General features: G+C 37.1%; 1 protein-coding gene across 1 annotated transcript; it reads right to left on the bottom strand.

Annotated features, from left to right (window-relative positions):
• Nucleotides 1-483: 483 nt before the first annotated feature.
• LOC104936281 (complement factor H) lies at nt 484-16,825 on the bottom strand. Its single transcript, XM_027290224.1, has 26 exons — nt 16,666-16,825; nt 16,382-16,564; nt 15,996-16,101; nt 15,779-15,855; nt 15,447-15,629; nt 14,919-15,101; nt 13,934-14,125; nt 13,636-13,812; nt 12,781-12,948; nt 12,165-12,332; nt 11,544-11,711; nt 10,233-10,397; nt 9,775-9,939; nt 9,495-9,680; nt 8,594-8,755; nt 7,633-7,686; nt 7,094-7,238; nt 4,641-4,834; nt 4,247-4,429; nt 3,844-3,949; nt 3,377-3,453; nt 2,630-2,821; nt 2,324-2,512; nt 1,890-2,081; nt 1,553-1,732; nt 484-1,382 (listed from the first exon to the last, which is right to left on the bottom strand). Exons 1-26 carry the CDS (start codon nt 16,733-16,735, stop codon nt 1,189-1,191), a joined length of 4,059 nt encoding a protein of 1,352 aa, XP_027146025.1. The 5' UTR covers nt 16,736-16,825; the 3' UTR covers nt 484-1,188.
• Between the last annotated feature and the right edge of the window lie 483 nt (nt 16,826-17,308).

The raw sequence follows: 17,308 nt of genomic DNA, 5'->3' as shown, positions 1-17,308 counted from the left end.
CTTTTACTGTTTACTAACCAATGAAAAGACCAAAATCAACAATAAATTGTCAATATGGAGGAAATTACAGTAATAGATGAACAAATACACAAAGTTACTTAGAAATTGTCTTTGTTTTATTCATTCATTATTAATCATTCAACAGAGTAAGAATAAAATGAGGTTAGGCACATACATTACAAAGAATACCACTCAGAGAATATTTCACCTGAAAGGTCAGAGGTCTTCATACACACAGAGTGGTTCAGAATTTGACAAAAGCATACATGTATACAGTTCCTGCCCTGCATCTGACGTATTTGGAAACCATCAAGTTGGTTACAAGAAACTAAAGTTCAGTTGTTTTTTAGCCTTGAGGCTATTACAAGAACTCCACGTACATAGTTTGCTACCCAACTCTTGTCAGGCACTTGTAGCAAGTTACTGCTGACACATAGAAAAGTTCCAAACTGTAGTAAGAAAATACACAGAGTATAGCAAAACACAATTCGGTTAAAGGGGTGTAATGGATACATTTGCTCCATGCCATTTGGGTAACCATTGTTGTAAAAAAAAATATTAAAAATGCATCTGGTAGCCACAGCTTTGCACTAGCAGACATGTTCCTTCAACATGCATTATTTATTAGGAGGTTGTATAAGATGAGGTTTCTCAGAGAACAACTTACTTAACTCTTCTTATTCTTCTTGTCTATGGGGTTTTGTCGGTATACAGTCACATCCCTGCTGTTATGATCAATGTGAGTTCGTCAGCCCTACATATCTTGTTAAACTGCAGAAGAATAAATCTCAGTCAGGTACCATAAATGCCAGTTCTTGCCAATGCTAATACAGCCAGCAGCCACGTGTGAGACACATGGGTTTAGGTAGCATTCTGCTTTTTATATATGTGGTGGCATTGGGAGGCGTAGAGGGGTTATAGACATACAGTTTCGAAGTAAGAAATAATAATTTGGCTGGGGATACTTTGGCTCGACAGGTGGAGAAGAAGAAGAAGACTGGACGTATAGAGTACATGCTGATGATTTTGCAGACGATGTGAAAATAAACAAAAAAAAATTCTTCGAATGTACAAATAGATCATTGAAGTATAGCCACTGGATCAGTATAACTGTTGAAATGTTTTACTTATCATTTACACGTTTCCCCAGCCAGCTCATGTTTATCATGTCCAGTTGACTAAAAACCTTTAATGGCAAGTGGGCAGTGTTATCACACCATCAACACATCTCTGACGCATGGCTGCTGCACGATCGTGTGTTGTTCGTCCGCTACACATGAACTCAGCTTCTTGATTATGTCTCGAATACAGCTTCTCCTTTCTTGAGAATCTGAAGACAATATTGTGTCTGTCCATGATTTCTTTATTCACAGTGCAGGGTTCTGCAAGAGAAAACATAACATTATATTTGTTATACAGTATTTAGTACTTGAACAATGGATATGTCCTAACAAATGTAATCAGTGAATTACTGATAAAATACTCCATGACCTTAATTTTATACCTTTTACAAACAAACATAAAAGACAATAAAAATGGAATTGTAGCTTACTGAGGCATCTCATCTCTCCAGTCCATTGACCATTGCTGCAGGTTCTGTAAGGACTCCCCTCCATGATGTAATAATCCTGACAGGTGTATTGAACCCTTTCACCATGACTGTACTGGTATTTAAGACTTGTCACAGTGTCTCCATCTACAAGTGCTGGTGGGTTGTTACAGCCCACAGGATCTAAAAGATGACAGAGAAAGTTTGTACCTTATTGTTGAGCAGCTGTGACATTTTCACCACGAGTTACAAATTCTGACAGACTGTGATCAGCAGTTACGTAATATTTTGCAACACATGATTTCTTTAGGTAAAGATCAAGAGGACACAATTGATTTACCTCCGCACGTTGGAAAGGAATCACTCCATTGTCCGTCTTGTAAACATTCAACCTCTGCATTCCCTCGAAGAATGTGTCTACGATTGCTGCAAACAAATTTTAACTTTTCTCCTTTTCTTAGTTGATGGCCTACTTGATGTAAACTTGGGATGGTGTATACATTGCTTGGTACATCCCCGACTTTGCAGTTTTCTGTTTTAAAGAAGAGAATCTGTTTTATCAAGATGTATGTTTAAGGCTTCGTAGTGATGAACCCACAGAGCATCATCATCAGTTCCCCTCAGCTCGATGGAGCGTTACCATAACTTTTGATTACTTTTTGAAGTGTGAATCTCAGTACTCAGTAGTCCATGTACTTTGTCATTTATATTTTAGTTTACCTAAAAAGATGGGTAAAATAATTGTACATTAACCTTCAATGAAAGTGAACATACCAGTACAGGTTGGAAAATCTGCATTCCACTGCCCAGTTTCTAAGCAGTCAATTTCCTCACGCCCCTCAAGTACAAAATTATTTCTGCATTGAAACTGCAATTTATGTCCAGTCTTTACTGTTTGATCTCCTGGTTGTAGTCCAGTTACAATGAGATGGTGATGCATCATGTGAACTTTGCAAGAGATGTCTGGAATGAATAAAACAGATATAATCAAATGAAAAACTTTGAGGTTTAATGGACTGGGGTTGGGATCCCACAGTCATTTTGATTATTTCTTACATGCTCTACTACTATATTTTTTACCTTCACAAGAGGGGAATGGAGTATTCCAATTCCCATCTCTACCACATATCACCATTGAACTGCCATTCAGATATTTGCCAGGTCTATTACAGCTGAATGTGAGGAAGCGGTCAGGAAGTATGGCTTCTCCGTTTTCTGGTACACCACTTACAGTAAGCCATTCATCTGCAGGCGGGGGGTCACAGGTCAAAGCTGTGTAAACACAACAGTCAGGTCAGTAAATGAAAAAAGGCAAGAATTTGTTGTAAAAATAAACTTAATATATTTCAAGAGGGAGCAGAGCCTCCCCATTGAGTTCCATAGTGGGAGAGGCTGTTTTTCCACATTCCTTCAAGAAGACTCTTCTAGATAATATAACAACCCTAGAGGTTTAGGTTATGGCCATCACTTAATTATTTCTGCTTCGGTTCTGAGAAAGCATGTTTCGTCCATAATTGTGGTATGGAGGAGGGGTTAAAATACTACAGTACCAATCCTCTGACATTGTGAACCACAGTGGGAGCAAATTCAAAACAGCTGTGAATAAAACACAACGCCATAGCTGCTGATCCAAACTAACAAACTAGAACACAGAAAAATAAAAGTGAATTGATTTAAGTTAAAAGGAATAATATATCATTTCTTTCAATATTGTAAAGTGACATTGCATGGTCTTTGTCTTTTGTGCATTGACAAATAAAAGTTTCCAATGCAACTTTATAATAATAACAACAACAATTACAAGTTCTGTCAATTACTAAGACTTACGATCACATATTGGCACGTGATTGGTCCATTTGTCCACCAAACAAGTCCTGGTGTCTTCCTTACTAACCATGTGATACCTGCAATGAAAGCTTTGATGAAGTTTTTCATTATGAGATGAAAACACCTGATTACAACAACACCAATTAGAGAGGACGATATATCTTTTTCAATTCTTACTCATACACCATTAAAAAAGAATATTACTTTGTCACCCTCCTGATTAGTTTATAAGCAGTATACAATTAGTAAATGCTTCATAATGGACTACTATATAGTTTTAAGGATTCTTTATTATTTATTTATGTATTTGTCTATTTCTGTAAAACCTGTCTAACTTGTACACCAGGTGATTGACAATAAATTACAATATAGACATAAATTAATGAACACATAAAGTGTCCTGTATATACTACTTACAAAGGCTGTGTTAACATTACTTTTAGTCTCTTTAAATCAGATTCACGTACCCTTCGTTACAAAAGTATCTGATAGTTGTTCCAAAAACAAAGTCTTCACCATGGATTATTCGAAAGTAGCCATTGGGAGTATCATCAGGAAGTTTACATGGCTTTACTAAAAAAAAAAAAAAAAAAAAAAAGAAATCAGCCAAGCAGATTTTTAGTTTAGTTGGATTTTAGTTACACAGTGATGATACAATTACATTTGTGTCAGTAAAACGTCAAACTACTCTGGAACTTTTGAAATTTTAAAAAACAAAAACACATTTTTCATTCACTTAGATTCCTCACTAACCAAAAGTTCAACATTTTAATGGATCTTTGGACAAAATTACATTTATTGTAACCTGATTAATATAATCACCCAAGTGGCAACACAATAAGTTGTAGAAAAGGAAGCCATTCAACTCACAGAAGCACTCTCTCTTGTGGAGCGCAAGCCATCTACCTCCTGAACATACGTATCTGATGGTTAGGCCTGATATATAACCAATTTCACAACGGAAATATATCACATCTCCTCCAAAGTACTCTGCTTTTTTGGACTCTTCTGACTGGTAGGCGTTAGGAACATCTGGGAGCCCTGAACAAGTTACTAACAAACAGCAACATGGGAAAAAAAAAATTTGACATGTCTTCTCAACAGTTGTGTGCTACAGATTCTTTCAGTGTTGGATGACAGCATGTGAAGAAGAGACTGTACTGTACATACTTAATGCTAAATAACCCACATGTATACACTAATACTACCTAATAAACAGCTTTTACTACAATTAACATGAATGGATGTTTCTTCTCTGTCTTACCATTCTGTGATAGAGAAACTTGCACAATCCTCCAGAGCTGGAGAAAAAAAAGGATTAAAGATGACCGCATTTCAGCAAGTAGTTGTGCAGTGACATACCAGAGTCTAACTGAGGCAAACTCCTTTGACAAACTATTTTTTTCAGTGCAATTTCTGTGTGTTTGTACCCAGCTGCAGTCCTCAGGGAGCACTAAGGGTCATGACCGGGACTGCCCAGTGAGATTGCATAAGGCTGGACGCAACATAAAAAAATGGGAACACACACACACACACACAGCACACCCTGTTCTCATAAGGAATCATATCAAGTTTCAAGAGCAACAACATCTTCTTAATCTCTTCTCAGATTTGACCTGACAGGATAACTCAGGGAGGTTTAGATACAAACATACTAAAATATAACAAATAATGTCTAATACACTACAGAACTGGCAAACATAAATCATTTAACTGCACTTCCAGCTGACTTTCTGATCTGTTTGTATCTGCTGATGATTAAACAGTTTCTGTCCAGTATTGATTGCCACACTGTTAACAAGTTGATGCTAAAGTACAAAGTCTGTTGTAAAAATCATTAAGTGGATGATGAGGTCAATGAAGCAATGAGATTAAATGGTACTGTCAGTGCTGAGCGAGCTGTTTATTTGCACCATAATGATTCATATTAAAAAAAAAAACATCAAATGAGTAATGCAGCTTCAAAACATGTCACTGTCACTCGTTTCTCAATCTGAGGCCATTTACGCTGAACTCTCACCCTAACCAATTTAACCTAAGCTTAATTCTTAATTTTAACCAAAAGCCAAACCATGAAACCACCCAAACTTCCGGAGATTAAATATTTTGTCTTTTTGAGTTTAATGAAAAAATATGCAGTTAAGCCATAGTATTTGCTTAACTACATTTATATCATGAAGGTAAGATTGACTGAATTAAATTAACCAACACTACTTTTCAGTCTACAGTGTCAAATGCCCAATTGAAAACTGTCCCTAAGTTTTGGACCAGATCTTGGTTTGTTGCCTTAAAGCAACATTGTGCTACGACGGTACTTACACCCACAGTTTTCTATAGTGCTATGGAGTTTTCTATCCTTAGGTAACACAAGGTCACGTGTGGGCCTTGAGGTCCTCAGCAGTATTAATTGTTTGGCTTTGATAGAGAACAGTAGGTGCCAGTCTATCTCAACACTGTGGTGTCCAGGGTCCCAGAGACCTGTTGCTGCCTTCCTAGACATAATAGATAGCTGCCGTTGACGTTTCAATCTGCGTAAACAGACATCTGTGTCTCCAGACTAGAACATGCTGACAATAACACCTGCATGGGTAAAGACATTCTCTGTGAATAATTCTGGGCGTGTAGTATTTGTGGTGTTATCTTGGGGTTTAAAGTCGATCCACCAGGATGAGTTGGGCAGAATGTGAGACCGACTCAGGCACTTCTGATGAACTTTGAGAGTGTCTCTAATCCTCCTTGGCCAAGTGTGTGTGTGTGTGTGTGTGTGTGTGTGTGTGTGTGTGTGTGTGTGTGTGTGTGTTGAAGTTGATCAGCTGATAAAAACAATATCAGTATCATTAAACCATTAATCAAACCAAGTAGCAGCAGTCTTCAACTGCAACTTTATCATACTTTAGCAGTTGTTTTTAAAGAAAAAACCCTTGAATAAGGAAGACTGGATTCAAAGTATCAAAGTTTAAGTTGAATTTATTATTCTTGTACAAGAAGGAGCATTTAACAGTGCAACACACAGAAAAGGTTTACAGAGAAAAGGCTCCTTGAGGAGCTCTAACAGTTGGTTCTTATACATTTTTAAAAAATTGGCTGTCTCAGACACCTCCCACCTGATACAGATATCATAACATTCCTTTTTGGTTTTCTGCTCAGTAATGAGCATTATGTTTTATATCCAAATGGTACTCCCCCAGCCTGTTTCTCCTAACCTTGTACTACTGATTTAAAATTGTCTCTCCCTGCCAGCCTCAGTAAATCAGAGGCCAATTAAGGGAAGTGCACGAGACATGCAAAAGACAGGATACACGCACACTATCTATATGAGTTAAAACATCTGTACCCCAGTATAATCCCAATTTTTAGACAGCAGTCATCTAGTGTTTCTCTAATAATATACATATTAGAAGGTTGAATTATAGTAAAGCTCTTTACCAGCTCTGTATGTATAATGTATGTGATATAATATATAAAACAAATTAATAAAAACAGATAATGTACCTGTATTTTTCTAAGTAACCGGATTTAACTGTGTTTGATCTAAATATCTGGACACAATAATAATAAAAAAACAAGCTTGCACTAAGAGCAGGACAATGAACCCACAATGCAGACCAAAACAGGAGTTGTTTTTGAAGGATTTTTATTGCCAAGACACAACACAAATAGACAAGACAGGAGGAGTCCAGGGGGCGGGGAGGGATTGGGGGGGGATAGAATAGTTACCACAAGAGGTACAACGGAGTCAGGGAGGGTGGACCTGAGTTTAATACTGCAGGAGCTTGATGAGATGATGAGATGCAGGTGTGAGAGCAGAGCAGGTGAGGCTTAATGAGGGAGTGGTGGCAGAAAGAGGTCAGCCACGCCCAGCCTGCACAGACAGAGGAGACAGACAAAAACAAACGCAGAACACGAAGGGCAGGGAAACACAGACAAACCGAGCACGTCCTCACATGTGTGACATAATCCTCGAATTCAAGCTAAACATACACTGGTGACAGATATAACCAAATTTATTGGTTATGTGGTTGCATAATCAAACAAACAGCAATTTACTGTATTTAGTCATGATTCTAGTAAAGTAAAAAATATATTTAAAAAAAGAACGCTCAAACAAAGCCTTTTATTTTTTCTCCTCTTTTATTCAATATGCAGAAGCGTAATAATTTCAGATCACATTATTATAATAATGATTATGCATACTCTATAGGATGCTGTATCAGCATGAATACTGCAATTGTATTTTTTTTTTCTTGCCCATTTTTATTGAATCTTCTCTGGGCGTCCAACATGACCAGCATCACTGTCCTCAGTTGGCTCTGTGGGAGAAAATGTATGTGTTCAGTATCACATCTCAACATGTTAGGACAATAATTTGATGATCAATAGAGAAGACTTTGATCCTGAATATTTTGTCGGTCAATGGACTTATACAGGAGGAACTTAATGGCAGGCTCTACAACTTTACAGTCTGAAAATTACCACAAACCACTGTGAGGGCAGCACAGCGTTAGAAAGCGTAAAGCAGGGAGAAATGCTCCATGGTGTGCTGGGATTTTTTAACTAACTATGAGCAGGAGGCACACTTTTACTTATTCTGACTCACACTTCATGACGGATTAGTCTTACAGGTCTCACATCAGGGTGATATAGGTGTTTAACATCATATGTCTGCAGTTCAAATGTTAAAGATGTTTTCTATTGATTTATAGACTCAAAAATATGTTCCCATGTCACATTTAACATTTGCATTAAACAGCAAAATCTAAATTTTCTGATTTTTAAGTCAGATTTTGATTTTGTGCACATACATCAGCAGTTTAGAAATAAAATGCTGAAAAAATAATCAGGGGGCCAACTGGGACATGCTGGAAGCTGGTTCTAGGACTTATACTCAGAGGAGCTGAGAGGCATAGAGAACCTCATTAATTTAGGAAAACAAAGCATCATTTATTTCTTTATTTTTTTTCCTGAAAACATAACTTTAAATACTTCTTAAAAGCAGACCAGATTCTGCATTATGCCTCCATATTTCAGTGTCTGTTTTCCTTTGTGTTAAATGTTTTAAATAGTACTTGACAATGCAGTATAAGGGGGGTCCTGAATGATTGTTTAGGCATACAGCATAAAAACGGTTATCAAAAACAGACAAATTGCAGTAAAGATTGCTTTAATTCATCAGACAGGAGTGCAAAACATGCTAACAATGAATTTGTTGTTCTTTACCGCTACATTCATCTGATCCGGTCCATCCTGTTTTCCCACAGGTTAGAGTAAATTGCCCACCATATATACAGTCATACACAGCTTCTTCTTTGTTTTCGTATTTGTCTTTATCAGGTCCAGCAATGGCAGCATTGGGATAATTTTTTCTGTCGCAGGTTATTTCTGAAAATAAAACAAACAAAAAAAGTGAGTTTGTACCCTGGCAAGTAGAAACTGCGTTTTGCTGTTGGAAATGATCTGTAAACATGTAACCTGAGACATTTGAGTGTGTTTCAGTGAATTTAAGTTTTAGGAACATTGTGTAACTTTTCTACCATAAAATCACAGATTTGAAATCATGTTGAAACTACAATGAGTCCCAATTTGCACCCCATATTCTGATGTGCTCCGTGTATGATCACCCGGGAGAAACACAATACGTTTTACAGCACTAAGTCACACTACGCCAACTATTTGATTGTTTTTTTGTAAAAGTGGACAGTGCAGACAGTAAACTGTAGCTGCTGTTAGCTAATGTTTACAGTTAACTAGCTGGGTGTTTCTAGCACAGGTATTTTGGACCAATGGGAAGAGGAGGTTTTCAGGCCTAGGGTGTGGGTGAATGCTGACATGGAACAGGTATATTTTGAAGTTTTTTTTCTTTAGCACTTGTCAAGGTATTTCTAATGCATGGTATTACTGCTAAAATTACTTTACATTCATTCATATGATTTGGTAAATACACCAAAATCAGTACTGGGCTTTTAACAAATTTCATAACATGGCCCAAAGCCAGAGCTACACAACTGTTCAAAAGTTTTTTTCCCTATACAATAAAATGGCATTCTAAATCTTGCATACTTGCAGTAACTTTGTGAATTTTTGTGCGATTTTTGTGAAATGCTTCTGGATATACACAAACCTGTACAGTGAATGCTTTTCTGCTCCCATGTCCCGTTTTTGCATAGAATCGTGTTTTCTCCCACCATTGTATAATTATCGTGACACTGATAAGTGACGCTAGAGTCAGACAAGTATTCCTTCATAGGTGCGCTCAAAACAACTGCATTCTCAACTCTACGTGGGGCTTTGCAGTGAGTGCCAATAGCTGCAAAAGATGAAAACGTGCACAGTATTAAAATTAAACCCTATAACCCTTGTATAAATACTTATATCAGAAAATAAGAATGTAGATGACTCACATCTGCAGACAGCATTAAGTGGAATTCCACCTGAAGTCCATTTTCCATCTTGACAAGTTAGATTGTCAACCTCCTGTTGGTATCCATTGTTACACTTAATCTGGCCGGTCTCTTCAGCCACTTCACCATTAGCAATCACAGGAGTTTTTCCACATTCACTTTTGGCTATAAAATGTATACAATTCAATACAATTAGGTTTTTATATTGTGTATACAGCATGGAAGTACATCTTTTATTGTATATGATGCTATCTCCCATATCAAATTTAGTTTTGAGGGACTGACCCCTTTTTCAGAAAATACTGGGCGTTTATATTAAAAAAATCTTTACTGAATCCAAAACCTCATTTAATATATTATTACAGCTGGTAGTCTGCTAGAGGTTCATAGTCTGCATCAAACTGACAGTTTTTAATGCTGGTTACAGTTACACCTGTAAGGCATTAAAGAATAATTACCAATGCATCGGTCAAGTACAGACCACTCAGTGCCATCGCACTTGGCTGCACCCCACCAGCCTTTGGTGAAAAGCTTGTAACCTTCATTACAGGCGAAGAACACCGTCTGATTTATCGGGCCAACTACAAATCCATTTGAAATCGAAGGTTTTGTACATGCTGTCTCTGAAAATCAAAGAAAATTACATTCAGATAACATCAATCAAACGATAGCAACAACACACTTTCATGCTACTGGTAAAAGTACAAAAGTATTAAATATCTCAAAAAAAGTAGCTGGATTGTTTTGACCCGGGAGATCAATCCTGCTGACTTCTTATTTAGTGCCACCACCAGGTTTAGACATGTGGTTTCTAATGAGATGTCTCTACAGGTATTGGATGCAAATGATATGAACTTTGGTTTACGCATTCATGTTCTTCTTAGGATAATTTGAACTCACTTTGATGACCCTTAACTTTTCATCTGGAGCCAGTAGCTATGCTTCTTGCTGTTGGACTAGGAAGTAATATTAGATGGCTGTTACGTCTTGCATTGTTGTTCTCTTAACAAAGTTGTTGACTTGCTAGTTTTTGATCATAAGTAATGTAATCATAACAAATACACATGTACAGGTGTCCATATGTAAGACTGTAAACTAAGGATGCTAAATTGCAAAAACGCACAAGTTTGTATAAGTCCGATATTCTGCAGCAGTGGATTGATAAAATAAGATGCGTCCTTAAGAAAATTGGTTGAAAGACGAATGGGTAAAAAGAAAAAGATGCTCCTGAACCTCAAACCTCCACAACTTTTACTGTGTCACTATTTTTTACCAAACCATTTAGTTTGTTCTGCTGTCCTCAAACAGCTGTAAGCTTTGAGCTTTGGCAAGGCATTTTTTTTTCACTTCATAGACTGAAGATTGAACATATCTGATCTGCTTTACTGAGCTGGCTGTAAGAATTTCATCAGCTTAGAGGGTAGGCATACAGCATAAAAAACAGTTAATAAAAGAAAAACAGAAACAGAAAATAAACTGGCAAGTAGAAACTGCGTTTTGTTTCTATACATCAGAGTTGGTATATCAGATTTAGATAATCTAGTTGAGTAAAATATTCAGATGTTTTACCTTTTAGTAAAAGTGGCAACACCATAATGTTAAAAAGAAACATAACAGTCCTGCATTTAAACTTTTACTCATGTTACATAAAATAACTTGACTGGAACTTATGAAGTTTGTCAGCTTTGGCCAGTCACTTTCTTACAGTCTGCTTTAAATACATGCATGCAAAACATGGCAACAATGAATTTGTTGTTGTTTTTCCCTACCTGCACATTGTGGTGATCCGATCCAACCTTGTTTTCCACATTTTAAAGTAAATTCTCCAGCATTACGGTCTTTACAGATATACCTGACCTCTTCATTGTAACTGTATTGGGATTTCAAATCTTCTTCAGGGTCAGCATCAGGAAACATTTTTAGGTTGCATGTTATCGCTGAAAACAACAACAAAAAAAGTCAGTCTGTACACTGAATGGCAAGTAGAAACTGCATTTTGTTGAGTTAGTTCATCAGATTCACATAATTTAGTTAAGAAAAGTATTCAGATATTAACCTTCACTAAAACTGGCAAACTGGAAACAGATACATAACAGATACATAAAGTTTGTCTCATCATTAAAACCTTTTTTTAATGCATGCAAATTTCCTTTTGGTTGACTGGAAGTTACCTCTACATCTTTGAGACCTGATCCAACCGCTTCCCCGACAGGTTACAGTAAATTCTCCATCATAACCCTCCTTACAGATATACCTGACCTCTTCATTGTAACTGTATTGGTATTTAAAGGGTTCTTCAGGGTCAGCATGAGAAAACCCTTACAGTCTGCTTTAAATACATGCATGCAAAACATGGCAACAATAAATTTGTTGTTGTTGTTTGTCCCTACCTGCACATTGTTGTGATCCGATCCAACCTTGTTTTCCACATTTTAGAGTAAATTCTCCAGCATTATGGTCTTTACAGATATACCTGACCTCTTCATTGTAACTGTATTGGTATTTAAAATATTCTTCAGGGTCAGCATCAGGAAACCTTTTTGGGTCGCATGTTATCGCTGAAAAACAACAAAATAAAGTCAGTCTGTAAACTGAATGGTGAGTAGAAGCTGCATTTTGTTGAGTTAGTTCATCAGATTCACATAATTTTGTATATCTGAAGTAAAGTATTCAGATATTTCACTTTCATTAAAACTGGCAAACTGGCAACACCAAAGTGTTAAAGCAGATACATAACAGATACATAAAGTTTGATATATATAGCCTTTTGTTTCACTGTATCCATGATTTAATCAAAATACCCACGTAGGATCAGCAGGTGTTGTGGCTTTGAGCTTTGGCAAAACATTTCTTTTGCATAACAGGCTGAAGATTGAACCCATATCTGTTCTGCTGTACTCAGATAGCTGTAGGGATTTCATCAGCTCAGAGGAAAGGCTTTCATACAGCATAAAAACAGTTGACTAGCAATAGTCTGGATTTTCATTTTGGTTGACTGGAAGTTACCTCTACATCCTGGAGACCCGGTCCAACTGCTTCCCCGACAGGTTAGAATAAATTGTCCAGTAAAACCTTCCTTACAGGTATACCTGACCTTTTCATAGTTACTGTATTGGTCTTTAAAGGGTTCTTCAGGGTCAGCATCAGGAAACCTTTTTGGTTCGCATGTTATCTCTGAAAGAGAAGAAAAGTCAGTCTGTACACTGAATGTCAAGTAGAAACTGCATTTAGTTTCCACATCAGAGTTGGTTCATCAGATTCAGATAATTAGTTTTTAATAATTTAGGTAATAACCATAATATGAAATAGATAAATGTAACGGGCCTGCATTCAGAGCTCATGTTACATTATGGTAAAATAAGCAAGATGTTCCAACGTATGAAAAGTATTTATCATATTAAACGTTCCATGTCTCCAGCCTCTGAGTTACTGCTTTTATTGCATGAGTCGTTAAGGTATGCGTTAACTTTGGGAGGATTAGAGCCACAAGTAATCTTTTGTTTCACTGTATCCATGATTTAATCAAAGTACCCATGCAGGATCAGCAGGTGTTGTGGCTTTCAGCTTTGGCAAGACATTTCTTTCACAGCACTACAAGTAGTCCACTGCACATTTGTTTAAATGTCGGTAAACTTTACAAGAAATATTCATCTTTTTGTCAGGCAGTATTACTTGATTTTCTCTTGAAAAAGGAAAAATAATTCTGTTGAGACCACGACAGATTTATAGTATACTGAAGTGGCTGTATATTGTGGAAAACAGACTTTTAGTTCCAGAGTTAGAGGCTCTTAGTTCATGGACAAAAAGTTTCTTTCTCACTTTCATGTACAGTCATGTAATATTAATGCAACTTTACAATACCTTGACAAAGTGGATCTGGTCTCCAACCCTTTCTGGTGCATGTGGCCAGGTTTCTGCCATCTGGGCTCTTATAGCCTCCCCGACATGAGTATCCTACAGTCTCATCCATTTTTATTATTTGTCCCCAATAGATACTAAAGCGATACACATGTGGCTGTCGAGTGCTGCATCGAACCTCTAGAATCAGAGAAAGACTTGTGTATCTTAAATGAATCAAGATTAGATTAATAATCCTCATCATGGGTTGATGAACCACATACACACAGTAAAGAACAATAAGTCCATGTTGCTTTTATACCTTGGCATACTGGTCTGATTGTCCATTCTCCGTCCGGATTGCATGTTGTTACTGCTGAGTTGTACTCAGGTTGAGAAATCCAGTACTTCTCTCCACAATTGACTCTTAATGTGTCACCAGGTGAAAACACATTTCTGTAAGCAGGATCATACGAGGTTCCTTCAAGGGCCACCGAGAGTCTACATTTTATTGCTGCAATTGTTGGGAAATTAAAAACATTATTTGTTAGTTTGTTGTAACAAGTTGTGAATTTTGTTTATCACTGGTCAGTTCAGACAGTTTTGACAAAGCTGTTTTCTCTGGTTCATCTATATGCTCTCAGAATAGTGACACAACTACTCTATGCCTATAATAATCATACTCAATGCACAGTATATGGTATTTGCCAATTAATTGTTAGTTTACAAACAAGGAGATATGTTTAGACTTTAGTGGTTATCTGACTCTGTGAGCCCGCCCTGTCCTCTGAGCTCAGTTACCACAGTAATGATCAGAATGGTGCCTGATTTGTAAACAGAAACATACAGCTGCTCTGTATGCCAAGGAGAGAAGTCACAATTCAGCATTATGACCTCAGGGCATATGTTTGAGCCTGAGTAAGCTGTGGCTCAGAGGCAGAGTGGGTCATCCACTAATCAGATGATCGGCGGTTCGATCTCCTCTGGTCTGCATGTCACAGTGTCCTTGGGCAAGATGCTGAACCCCAAATTGCTCCCGAAGGCTGTGCCATCAATGTGTGAATGCGTATGAATGCCTAGCCCCTAAAACTGATGAGCACTTGGTACTTGGCACCTTGCATGGTAGCCAATGCCATCAGTGTATGAATGTGTATGAATGGGATGAATGAGATATGAAGTGTAAAGCGCTTTGAGTTGTCGGAAGACTAGAAACCATATGTGGCATGCTAGGATAGAAAATTGACCACCAGTGTTCACTAGTCGGTGTGAAATAACCAATTAAATCAGATTACTCAGTTTATGCTTACGTTCACACAAAGGTGTGGGGCTCCACTCTGCTCTGGATCCAAATTTTGCGCATGTTGAAGGTCGCACTTCAGCGGGTTTAAATGAAGGATTACACGTAAAATGCAGGACGTCCTTTTCGTTGTACTTCAGTTTTTTGTCGTGCACAAAACCATTTTCAATCACGGGTATTTCACATGTTATTTCTGTTGAAGACAGAAAACACACAAGCATGAATATAACTACAACATACGTTCATAAACAGACAGATTTTGTGGGATGGTATGAGATTAATTTTATTGTCCTGATTCACTGACTAATTTTGAGCAATTCTACTTTTACGTTCTTTTAAAAAACTCAATATAACAACATTATACAACACTTAATGGACAGGTATGAGAGGTATTGACCTTCCCATATACTGGACTTAAGCTATGGTGTGAATAGAGCTTATAACTACATGATGGCTATTAGGTGGGCCGTGTTGTGTTGGGTGTTATCTATTATAAATAATAATTTGTTGTTGTTTATTATTGCATATTATTACTTACCTTTGCATTTTGGAGCCTCCGCACTCCAGGCTCCATTTTCATCACAATAGATCTCCACTGGCCCTTCCAGCATTTCAGTGTTGGACTTGCAGCTGAATCGAACTACATTGCCAAAAGTTGCTTCATCTGGGTCCCCAGTCACCAGGACATTACCGTCCACATGAATCGCTGGGCACTGTTGGGCTGGAAAAAAAACAAACAAACAAAAAAAAGTAAAGATAAATGAGAGTTTTTAAATATTTCTAAGGGATGACTCAAAGAAATAAACACAGAATGACATTTCCCATTGTGTCAGGTACTGGATGAATAGGATCCTTTATTTCAGCTCTTACCTTCACAAACAGGAACAACTCCATCCCAGCCTCCAGCCATGCATTGCCGGGAGCTTGTGCGACTGACCATTTGATAACTGAAGTGTAACATAGAAAATAATGAAAAGGTCTCATTATGAACCAAATTTAAACAGCTTGTCATGTAGGTTATACTACAGGGATACAGTATGACAATAGAAAATAAAAGTATAAAGTGTGATGAGAAATATTTCCATACCCTTTCTGGCAGGTGTATACAACTCGTGACCCAAAGACGAAATCGTCACCTTGGACCAGAGCAAAATCTGCAAACTGGGCATCGCCGGGATGACCACATGATTTTACTTATAACATAAAAATGATAGAAAATATGAGTACATTTATTGTTGGGGCCAGTGATTCTATAATAATAATAGACTATATTCGATTTAATACTATATCATATTCAACATTGATCATACAGTAAAGTTAAGCCTTCTTTGGAATTATGCACTCATTCAAACCACAACACTACGTCTATTTAACAGAATTCGGCTACATATTGCATATTATGTTTAGTAGTATTTACAACTTGTAATGGCATAATAAAGATTTGTTTCCAGACAATTAATGATTGTAACTTACGTTCACATTTAGTGCCTCTAGTCTCCCATCCTCTCTCGGTACAGATCAGTTTAAAAAAGCCAGTGTAGCCAACATTGCAGCTCACTCTAAATTGTTTTCCAGGAGGGTAGCTGGCATCCAGATTAGATGTGTCAAAATTTTCATCATATTTATTGCTTTCTAAAAACTGTTTAAGTGTACAGTCTGTAGGACAGCAAGGAACAAACAAACAAACAAAAATAGTAATAAATAAATTAGTTTCCTCACAACAGTAAATTTGTGTATAAATTACTATTTGGTCTTACCTTCACTTCTCACGAAGGTCAGTGTTTGCATCCACAAAAACAGGATCGCGCTTTGGGTTATTACGTGCATTTTATCTTCCTTACCCTAAACCACCAAGCACAAGTAATAACTGGTGACTGAAACACTGAGCTGTTGACTTCACAGGCAAAGAGGGATTGCTCAATGATTTATGCAACCACCATTCCAACCACCAGAGAACAGAAAAAAAGGGGAAGTAATTACAACACCTTAAGTGACTCACTGGATCTTTAACAAATATCACAAAAACAATATGTCTTTCTGAAGCTGGTATATGTGCAACTATGATTTTTTATTCAAGAATAAGATAAATGACTCATGGAAACAACAGAAAAATATATATATTTAAAATACTGTGCTGTTTGTGCTTTTAGTGTCATGCCCCTGCTTTGTCAGACTTTGCTACGTTTATCACTGGCACATAAAGAGACTATTCCTGTAAAGGTTTATTTGTTTTTTTTATCCATCTTGGTAATCATTTGCAAAAATCAATTGTGTAAACAAAATAGGTTGCATGTCAGCATGTCTGCTCATCTCTTCTGATCAAGAGTATGTATATATATATACATTTGTGATTTAAGCACAGCGAAACTAGCAATCATTATTTAAAAAATGTAATCAAGT

The sequence above is a fragment of the Larimichthys crocea genome, chromosome XVII, assembly GCF_000972845.2.
Source record: "Larimichthys crocea isolate SSNF chromosome XVII, L_crocea_2.0, whole genome shotgun sequence".
In the NCBI taxonomy this organism is placed as follows: domain Eukaryota; kingdom Metazoa; phylum Chordata; class Actinopteri; family Sciaenidae; genus Larimichthys; species Larimichthys crocea.
This window is presented reverse-complemented; position numbering and strand designations above follow the sequence as displayed.

Excerpts from the sequence above, each read along its gene's own strand:
- LOC104936281 (XM_027290224.1), bottom strand. The coding sequence starts at position 16,735 with ATGCACGTAATAACCCAAAGCGCGATCCTGTTTTTGTGGATGCAAACA. Across the intron at positions 16,102-16,381 it reads TAGAGGCACTAAATGTGAAC|TAAAATCATGTGGTCATCCC; the intron begins GTAAGTTACAAT and ends TTATGTTATAAG. Across the intron at positions 15,102-15,446 it reads GGAGGCTCCAAAATGCAAAG|AAATAACATGTGAAATACCC; the intron begins GTAAGTAATAAT and ends TGTCTTCAACAG.